This window comes from Ruditapes philippinarum, unplaced genomic scaffold (assembly GCF_026571515.1).
Source record: "Ruditapes philippinarum isolate M1 unplaced genomic scaffold, ASM2657151v2 ctg556_1_1_1_1, whole genome shotgun sequence".
Lineage (NCBI taxonomy): Eukaryota > Metazoa > Mollusca > Bivalvia > Venerida > Veneridae > Ruditapes > Ruditapes philippinarum.
In genome coordinates, this window is record NW_026853934.1 from 38,477 (window position 1) to 50,164 (window position 11,688).

Here is an 11,688-nt window from a genome sequence, read left to right on the forward strand (position 1 = left end):
ATTAAAAAATGAGTTTCATCTTAAGTTTATCCAAATTTGCATAACAAAGCGGGCGGTCGCGAGTTACATACATTTGCTTCTTTCTGTAACGAACTAAACAGTTTCGTAAGACACAAAAAATAGTGGAAGCAATAATATTTTTATGAGTTAGATTTCATTTCTTAACTTGTAAGTTATATTTAAAAACTTTGCTTTACATAAATAAACCAAGTCAAAATTTAAAAAAAATAAAAAAGAAATCAAATATTACAGACAAAAAATGACAAAACGATGAAATAGTGCCATATATGTGCATTTATGCATGAGACGTATAAAATAATTTACAGAAGCAAAATGCACTGTGAATCATAAACAGCAGAACAAAACTTTTTACATTGTAATGATATGAGTCATAATTATGATAAAATGTTTCATTGAAATAGGGTTTACTTTCATATCATATAAGTGTGTATCATAAACGGCAAAATGTACAATGATAATATTAAACTTCAAATAAAGTTTTTGTTTGTTTTGTTTTGGGTTTTTACGTCACATCGACACAGTATAGGTCATATCGCGACGTTCCAGCTTTACTGGTGGAGGAAGACCTCAGGTGCCCTTCCGTGCATTATTTCAGGCACGAACGGGCACCTGAGTAGAACCACCGACGTTCCGTAAGCTAGCTGGATAGCTTCCTCACATAAAAGAAGCCAAAGTCCCTGTCGGGATTCGAACCCACAGCGGTGAGGGGCAAGTGGTTTGAAGTCAACGACCTTAACCACTCGGCCACGGACGCCCCTTCAAATAAAGTAAATGAATATTGTGAAATAAGTGCACAAAAGTAAATACTTCCACAAAGGAAAGGAATCCATGCATACTTCCTATTGAAAACTTCATTAATCATTTTAGGTTTCAGATCTTTTGCCATGTCGACATTAATTAATGAATTAATGTTTGGTTATTTACAAATATGTAAAAAAGCAAAAACAGATGCCATATACTTGTATTGTCAATATCCTAACATCATTTCTTTGTGCACTAATTTGAAATTCCGTTCTCGGAAAATGCATTTTATTTGACAAAATTATTATCAGTTCCAAAATATATCAACATATTGATATGTTTGAATTTCTACCAATACTTAAGTTAAACACATATCTAAATCAGTCAAAGACCTATTAAAGATGCAAAGTTCAAATTTACTGTGAATACAATAAATATAGCAATGAAACATTTTAATGAGTAAGTGTTATACATGTATGACAAATCAATATCAATTAACACGTATCATCAAATTACATAGTTATTAAAACGTCAACATCAAAATCAGATAACGTTTGTACTAATTCAGTCCGGAAATAGTCCTTATATCGTTTGGAAAATGAATGAGAAATCGTCATTGTGTGGAGTGTTCCTCCGCTTAATGAGGCCAGATAACACAAGTTATTGTAAATAATCTCACAGTCCTTTAGTTTCTTGAATCAGGTCTGTTACTTGTTTATGTTGTGCTCTAGTATGTGCTATTTTTGGAATAGTTGCAGGAGAATGGTTTGGTGTATTTGTTGCAGACATGCTTCCTGTTACTGTAATTGACATCTCATCGGCACTTCTACTCATGGCCTTCTTCTTGTTACTTATTCTACGTTTGTAATTAGCATATGCTGTAGAATCTTCACTAAAGTCCCTGCTTTCATCGTGCGATTTTACGTACACGGACTCCTTGATAGATTTAATCCACTTTCCACATGCTAATTTTAAAGCTGCGCGGCGAAATTTTCTGTTCATTAATCCATATATCAGGCAGTTCCAGAAACTGTTGCTAAGAGCTAACCACGTGACAAAGAAATCGGCTGCATCCGGAAGCGTTACATTAGCGGCAACGATAATGAGCGTACAAAGAGTCCACGGTGAGACAGCGACGAAGAATCCACCCGTGATAGCTGCCAGGTATTTCGATGTCCGTATGTTAGCGTTTACCATTTTACCATGCTAAAAAAACAAACAATAGTTAATATAGTGAGATTCTTTAGCTTGTTTTGTTACGGTATATCTATATTTTTACTTAATAACAAAGTAAACTTGCAGCTTCGTGTTTGAGTACAGCGTAATATAGTGTCGCTTGAGTAATATGTAATAATTTCATTCAATGTTATGCAGATTTATCGGGATCTCTTTAAATCATGGAGAATAGTGAGTTAGAAATGAGACTTACCTTATCGTCAGGAGAAACAGTCAAAACCTTTCTCTGTGTAGCAGTCCTGTATATCGAACCATAACAGACAACAAATATAACTGCTGGTACAAAATAGAATATACTAAGAACGGTAAGCGTTACTTTTGGCTCTCGATAAAACGGCTCGCAGTTTGTTCCGATGTTGTCGTAGTAAAATTGATCTGTTCCAAAAATAACAACAGCATAACAGGTGAATACTGTCACCCAGGTTCCTATGATGACAAACAAAAACCTTTTTGACGTCATAATGTTGTTGTATCTTGAACAATGTATGATACAGCAACGATCAATAGCTATTAACACCATATTTAATGTTGATTCGTGAAACAAAGCTGAGATAAGAAGAGCTTCAAATTTACACATAAAAACTCCGAAGGGCCAGCAATGTTTGAGAGCTGGATAGATTGTTGATGGACACATTAGCAGCCCCATGCTCAAGTCCGTGCAACACAGTGAGGTCATCATGTATCTAGCTCGCTTCATAAACTGTTTTTTCGTCTTTGGACTGTTGAACACGACAAGGCAGCAAATATTCCCGACTATGATCAGCAACATAATGATTATGATGACAATACATCTAAAAACATCTCCGACTGTGATCACGTGCGTGTTTCCTTCACATGTAAGTGACTGGTTCAAAGCTCCGTACATTTTAGTATGATATTTTTTTACATAAAAGCAAGCAAGTATTAGATAAAAAGTTCATCATTCATCTACTAGTAAGTCTTTTTTCATTATGTTTGATAAACGATCAAGTAAGGTGTATATATAGGAGTGTGGTATAAACAATGAAAAGAGGCTACTTCATATCCCGTCTTTTTCATTGACTTTCAAGGTTAATTTTCCGGTAATTGCTGTTATCTGGTTTGTTCAGTATATTAAAGGAAATATATCATTTATATGTTACTGACATATCAGACATCATATATTGGTGCATATCTCGTATTGGGAATCACGGTGGGGGGTGTTCTACTGACATAGAGTAACAAAGTTTGGTGAAGTCATGGGTGTTCTATAAGTTTCAGCACAACAAGATAAGTTTTGTTGAATATTTCTGGTATCAAAGACTTTTTTAAGTTTTTCTTTATTTTCTCTCTTTATTGGGTGTTATTTAAATTATAATAAGCTATGTATTATATGTACGTATAGCTTTTGTTAAAGGTGAGGACCACCATGAGATATTGTAGTTCTCAGTCCAATTCCTTTCTGCTTTAAATCATAAATTATTAACATGTTATATATACCTTAAATAAGAAATATGTTTAAACCAACCAAGAAATAAGTATTATCAACACATCTTGTATTATTAAAAAGACAAAGAGAGAAAAATGATACATTAAATAATGACAATTATGCCTTAACATACCAATATATTAAAACTTATTTTTAATTTGTTTCTTATGATAAAAAATAACGAGACGTTATATCATTTAAAATTAACAGACATTACATATGACTTGTAAATATCGTAAACATAATTGTATAATATACATAAATATTTTGCTTATTAATAATCTATAATAACCTATATTAATAACCTTATCATAAAGGCTAGAAACGTTGATAGTTTTCTTAAACTGCACGTAAAGAGCCAGGTGTGTCTGCAATCCGGACAGATGCTTTACTAGGGTCTGCTCAGATTGAAATCCATAGAGTTAATCATAGAAAGTATTTAATTTCATGCAGGGCCAGCGTTCAATATAATAAGTTAACAGAATGTATGGCAGTGCGAAAGTCCACCACTTTATTCGCACAACTTCTAAAACAAAAACAAACAAAAGAGACATTATTCAGTCAAGGCGTTCTGTACCTTGTAAACTGGACATATATGATAATGGCATGTAGAAAAGGCCGAGTTAACCTTAAATTGTTGTCGAGTCATTTTTTGCACCAAAAATAGCCAAGTGTCTAGTCTTTTTTAACAGTTGGGATATGACAAGTTTTATAGCAATTAAATAATGGTCTCAGAGCATATAACATGCCTGAAGAAAGTAGTATACAAAATGTGAAATTATTTGTTACAAAAGTAGCAAAATGTAAACAAAGATGTATTTTGGCTTCTATATAAAGTACCAAATCACTATTATAAGTGTACTAATTGCCAAAAAGCCAAACGAGCAAAAATGGTTCAGATAATTGACCAATGATTAACATTTTGGAAACTATAATATGACACAAACGAATAAAAAGTTTTCGTGAAATGAAAATTAAAGCATTTCTAAGGCATAAAGTGCCTCTCAGATAAACGACATTTAAACAGGAAAGGGGCAGGACATGGTTGTGCACTTGGTTCAAGCGAAAAAAGTAGTTGAAAACTTGAAAAAATATTTTCTTCAAATAAGTATGATTTCGTGTTATTTTGAAATTCTTTAATTAGCCCATTCCTTTAGCAATGTTTATAGCCATTTTGTCAAGTTTGCAACCAACTTTCTCGCTTGAACCAATTGTGCCACCACTTCACGCCCTGCCCCTTGGTAAGTATCATGAACCGATACGCAATAAAATACCCGGAATTATGAAACCTGCTTGACCTTCCTGTCTTATAAAGTGTATATTTATCTTACGCGAATCAATAAACGCCTAAAAATAATAATTATTCTTAGAATAGACTTATATTTAAAATATAATAAGTTTACGACTATGAACGACGTATACCAAGTTACATGTATTTAGACTTATTGATATAGTTATTCACACTTAATTACAGTTATTTATGTTTCCTTACATATATCTATATACACTTATATACATGTACCTATTTATATACTTATTTATATACTTATTTATAAAGTCATTTATAATGTTTAGTGTTTATATTTCTATTATTCTAATACATGACAAACATTGATGCGGCATAAACACATCATTGTCAGATCATCATACATGTACATCTCCTCATTACTGCTATGGTTACACTTTCAAAAAATTTACTTTTCTAATGAAATAACCACAGAATGCGCTTTTTCTAACATACTACTTTGACTGTGGTAAAAAAAGTACTTAGACTTATTCTTTTTCTTTGTATCTTAAAGGAGAAATTAAACAATGCATGAAAGAGGTCACGTTTACATTTAAACACCAATCCCAGTGTATATATTGTATAATTTTGTTGTAAAGTATCTTCGAATAATTTTTTTTGCGTTGGAGTGAAGTATAGAAAATATTTTCACGGAACATGATTACATACCAGATCATATCACGAGTTAGAACATGTAAACTCTGTTTAAGTTTCGAAAACGTATAAAAAATAGATACACATAAATGTTTTCTTGCTTCATTAACCACATTAAGTTTTTTGACAATATGTTTTCCTGATTTAATTTTACATTTTTTTAATTGTTCCGAATGTCAGCTTAGAAAATGTGCAAATTGTTCGATCAGAAAAAAGACCATCTTGTTCAGATACATTTCGTTATCCCATTTTTATACACATGATCGTACAAACTGTGTCTTTATCCATGATATACAGGCTTGTTACATACTGATAACATATCGTGATATATATATAACGAATTTATAATACAGCAAACTTCCTTTCTGTTTTAGAAAAATGTGAGATTGCTTAGAAAATTGACATCAGCCGTATATATAAAACTTTATAATACTGCACGTTTGTAACGTCGCTTTATTTGTATTGTATTGAGGTCATACAACGTATTTTGCTAAATAAAATTCCACGAAAATAATGCCTTTCTTTAGTTACATGGCTATATAAGAGTTTCTATCCTCCTTATAGATATCATATATTTCGTTTCTTTAAGACATCTTTTTAAAGGGGAATATAACAATTTATAAGTGTTTAATGTCCGTCTAGTACATGTACAAAGACTGAAAACTGGAAATTATATCATACTACATGTATATTTATATCACACATGTATACAATTGGTTATGTCGTTTTGTTTTACTTTAGTATTCTTACAATTGTCCCTCAATTTCAATATTTAGAATAGAAATTATAAAATTCTTAGAATATTGTATTGCATGAATCATACATTTCTACTTAAATAATAATAATTATCGAAACTTTTGTTATCTTGATTTCTGTGAAATGTTAAATGCCTTAACCACATGTTTAACGTGCATTGCATTTGTTATTATAATATGTTAATATCATTAAGTATTGTATTTCAAATGAGTATTTCAAATGAATGCATTTTGTACCTATGCCAACTATGTTCATCTTGTTATGTAATTGATAATTTATTGATAATATACATGTAATTTGCATATGTATATATCTGTCAAACATGTAATAATCACATAAAAGTCGAAATAAAGAGTATATAACATTTTTCAATATGAAACCTTTTAAAATGTTAATAAAACAATATTTTATACAAAATTCATACGGCTCAAATAGCCAAAAGAACTAATTTTAAAAAATTGAGTCATACATCACTTTATCTAACTCGTAATATATCATTTTTAACCAGTTCAAAGAAATTCAATATGCAAAAAATTAAAGTTTGTTATTCTGTTGATATAACATAGACCCAACGTGTTATCATCTCTTTCCTGATATCTAAATTTGTTAAACAATTTATTCATTTGAAACTAATAAGTTATTTTCAGTGCTTTTTCCATTTGACTGGTAACTGTAAATGACACTATTTTATGTCTTCTTTGTTCCTTTATTATGAAGAAGTTAAGAACAGCGTAAAAACGTATAGATTTCTTGACTATTTTTACATAACTTAAAAATGGATAATCAATTACACATCGTTGAATTCACGTTTATTCTCTTAAATAAATTTGATTCAAATTTTTAACTATTAAATATCTTTTGCTTGGTTAACATTTGATTAATATATACATATATGGTATGTGACTTTAAATACATGTGAGTTGGAGAGGAACTGGGGAGAGAGCAAGTGAACAAGTTATTATGTAAGATAGTAAACAGTTTATTGTAAACATCAAATACATATGCATGATAAAAATGTATACAAAAACACCCGACCCATTGCCACATTATCTTAAATGCACATAGTGCAAAACGGAACATTTAAATGAGATCAAAGTTGCTGTTATATATGTAAGTTTCAGAATCACATTACATCTAATTTATCATCATGTTTTACTATTGGCAAGTTATATGTCGATTACCTTTTACAAGCAAATTTCTCCATAGCATATATGTTTTAGCTAAAAAGAGAAGAACTTTTTTCTGATGATTTTAAATACCAGTTATTCAATGTTTGTAATGTTGTTATGTACATCGTTTGTAACATCGCCATTAAATGTCATTGATGTTATATCGGTACATACCGAGCACACAATTAAAGAAAATGAGTTTCATCTTTAGTTCATCCAAATTTGCATAATATACAGTATTTCATTTGGCGCGTCTTCGACATACCTTCTGGTTACACACATAACACCTCACTGAACCTGTACATATATTTAATGGTCATTTCCTTTAATATTTTTTGTGACAGGATATATATAATTAAATAGTTATTTTCAATGTATTTTATATGATGATATTCTTTGTACAAGTTTCTATTTCTTTCTTGTTTTGAAATAACTAAAAATATTTTTTTAAATGTTTTAAAAATGTATCTGTCAATTATTTGATTTTTATAATCATTAAACAATAGTTTAATTTGACTAATTAAATATATAGAATTTAAGATGTTTGTATATTTAATTTTATAAATGGGCAAATCGGAATTTCCAACAATGTCACTGGGCATATACAAAAACTAAATATGGTCAAAACATATATTTTACATAAACAAGAAAAATATTACATACATTCGTATGTAATATAGGTACGATTGCATACTACTTTTTGTGAAGACTTTGTTTGCTGAAATAAAGGTGTAATGTAAAATGAACAAACATGTCATGAGATATTTTATATCTTTAAACATCATTTTCATGGAATGTAATTAATGTATATCACCATATAAAAGTTGCATGCCTTCAGATGAGAAAAATGATTTCAAGGAAATCAAAATATGAAAAGAAAATTCACGGTCAATTGACTGCTTTGAAGCATAATCACAAAAAAATAAAATTACAGGAAATTAAAAACCTTTTTAATACACTTAAGGTATAATTTCATTGTTATCATAGTCAAAGATTTCAGATATGATTGTTTATTCATATTAACATCATTATTGGTTATATATTGATAAAAAAAACCGAAAGACACAGTTTGTAAATATTTATTACAATAAAATATGAAAAAGGTATAAGCGCCGAGGTTAGCTATAATTAAAATTCCCGCGCTAAGTCGCGGTGGTGCTTGGAATAATCACTTGATACTGTAAATGGCAGCCATTTTACTATACGAATCCTCGGACAGTTTATCCTGCCGAAAAGATATGAAAAAATACTTGCAATTCAAAGTTTGCTGGCTACATAAAGATTATCGATTTACTCTTTGCACACTTTTTCTCTGCCTGAGTATAATAATATTGACGTGTTTTCATTGGCTTAAACCATCACGTTACCAATACACATGTAGGTGTGAACTAATTTCGTGTTCATTAAAATTATTCCGTTAATAGACATATAACAATCTTATTTACAAATGAATTGATAAAACAACAATCCCAGAAGCATTTAAGATAATAACAATCATTGGAAAAAAATAAATGCATATAAACTGTAAATTTGTGTATGACAACTCAACCCCCTAAACAAAACATAATAGACTCAACCAAAACAAGCGCCTGCTTCTTCACCTAACTATGTAGTTGCATGACCATGATTAGCAATTTAGCAAACCAAATCTAAGAGATAAACCTATTGTAAAAATAATACTATGACCACAGCAGATTTCGTACAGAAAATACAATTCATATACATGTTGTATCATTGCAATGATCGCAAACTATGTAACACATAGAAATAAAAAATCAACACTTAAATTGTTAATGATGACTGCATAGCAACCGTCAAAACTGTAAGTATCAACTCTGACAACTGCGTCAGGAAGTCGATTCTGTGCTTAATTGTCTCAGTGGTCTAAATTGATATGACTTTCGTTTTTAAGCGGGAGGTCGCGAGTTACAAACATTTGCTTCTTTCTGTAACGAACTAAATAGATAAATACATAAATACATAAATAAACCAAGTCAAAATTAAAAATAAAATCAAAACGAAATCAAATATTACAGTATATAAATAACAAGGGTTTGTGGGTAACAGTAAAAATATCATCCCGAGGAAAATACTGTTACCCGAGGCGTAGTCGAGGGTAACAGTATTTTTACGAGGGATGATATTTTTACTGTTACTCACAAACCCATGTGTTATTTATTTTATTACCCCGAACAAAAATACTGAGATGATCTGAAATTGTCAATTAAATCTAACTGTAACAAAAATAAACCAAGAGTAACAATAACTAAACTGTCCTTACCTTTTAAGATTTAAGCCTACTTGAGAAGTTTTCTTTTTCTTTTATTCTTTAAGCAAGTGATGATATCTAGAAATCATAAACATACAATAAGCTAGGTTTTATTTAGGAAACAAAACACTAACCCATTTACACGGTTATGATCTGTGAAATCTGATCCTTCTGTTTCCAGAATATTCTTAGCATGGTTTTTGACAAAATAACGATGATATCCTATGTCTGTCCACCATATCTGTAACGTTTCACTGATTAAATTTGTTAAATAATCCTTTGTGGCATGCTTAAATCGTCTGCATATTCCACTTTGACACATAATTATTTACATTGCAATTACTTCCGTTGAAAACGGATGTTCACTTTTTGACTATTCAACAAAAAGATATTTTATACGCGAAAAGCACACAAGGGTGCAAACAACTAAAAGTGTCATGGTTACTCCAGAGGAGAAATTGATGTCCTATCGGGGTTTAACGTTGGAAATAAGAATGAATCGAGAAAAAAATGGCGGCCATTTTATTTCATTTTATTTAGGAAATAGACCACGTGACCAGATTTTATACTGTTAAACAATACTGTTACCTATGTAACAGTACAAAATTCTTAGTCACGTGGTACACTTACATTAACAGTAAAAATAACTCCCAGAGGCCTATGGGAAATTAGCATTACGAAAAAAGTGAGGGGTAATAAAAAAAATGACTAAACGATGAAATAGTGCCATATACGAGGGTTGTTCGGGAAGTTCTGAGAATTGTTTTATAGCACACGTTGTAGTCGGGTTAGCGTTAATATAAATATATACGCATTTATTTCAATATATACTGTACAGTATCTGAAAATATCATCATCGTACACACAGAAACTAAAACATAATAAAAATAGTAAATAACCATATAACAAATACCCGGAGCACGCCGACGTCATTTGCAACGTTATGCGACGTTAAAGTCCAGCGATCGTCGCACCTTTTTAACGTAGTCACCTGCAATTTCGATGCATTTCCTGTGTCGGCTGATCCACTTATTGTATGTTTCCCTCGTACCAGCTATCGGTAAAGGACGAGACTATAGCTTGCGTATGCTTAACAAGATCGTCAGCTGAGTCAAAGCGTTTTCCACGCAGCTGTGATTTGAGCTCCGGGAACACACGGAAGTCCATCGGAGCGAGGTCCGGGCTGTATGGAGGGCTTCTTCCTTCTTTAAAACGAGCATGCCATCTATACACTGTAGCCGGACTGCATTTCTTGTATTTTCCTGTAGAATTGATCATTTTCATTGTTTCTGTGGAAGACTTTTCCAGCGCAACACAAAATTTCACGATGCTTCGCAATTCAACGTCACCTATCGACGTCATGTTGTTTACTCAGTGGCTCTGGTGGCAACAACTTTAAAACAATGTTGATCCGTTGAGATAGAGAATAATAGGTTGGTGCCGTGGATGGAGAAAGTTTATCTGGCGAGGCGGAAGAATTTATTGGGTGAGCCGAAGGCGAACCAATAAATTCGGAGCAGAGCCAGATAAACTTTCTCCATCCCACGACACCAATCTATTATTCTTTATCCTATCACCGTTTTTTTAAAAAGAATTTTATTAGGCAAACTACCTTTAATCACACGATCAGAAATGTTTCTATATAAACAAAGAAGGCCCGAAGCATGCATTATTCTACAAAACAATGCACTCGCCGTTCTTATTATCTCCCTTTGTATTTTCACATTGAAGGCGCCATTTTGTTTGAAAAATGTGATAAATAAAAAACAATTTTTTGTCGAATTTGTTGTGAAAACTATCTAGAATGAAGAAAAATGGTCTAACTAAGAAAATGAATTCGAACACCAATATCTTTTATTCAGTCGTTAACGCTGTACAGACGTTTAAAGTATTGTTTACGTGACGTCACAATGTAGCGCCAAACAGCACGTGCAAAACAATCAAATCAAGTACGCTATTTTAATGTCGCAAACGAATTAAGTTTTACATTACTTTTATAATTTTTATTTGGCTTGAACAATTATAGAGTGAAATAAAATAAACAAACAAAGTTTCCAAAATTCGTTATTCTACACCGACAGTTTTTTTTTTCATACCACTGGAACGGCCT

At 31.5% G+C, this 11,688-nt stretch overlaps 1 protein-coding gene across 1 annotated transcript; it reads right to left on the reverse strand.

Moving 5' to 3' along the window:
- Positions 1 to 328: 328 nt before the first annotated feature.
- On the reverse strand, positions 329 to 2,956 carry LOC132738433 (trace amine-associated receptor 1-like). The gene is made up of 2 exons (XM_060725931.1): positions 2,192 to 2,956; positions 329 to 1,968 (listed from the first exon to the last, which is right to left on the reverse strand). Exons 1-2 carry the CDS (start codon positions 2,861 to 2,863, stop codon positions 1,438 to 1,440), a joined length of 1,203 nt encoding a protein of 400 aa, XP_060581914.1. The 5' UTR covers positions 2,864 to 2,956; the 3' UTR covers positions 329 to 1,437.
- Between the last annotated feature and the right edge of the window lie 8,732 nt (positions 2,957 to 11,688).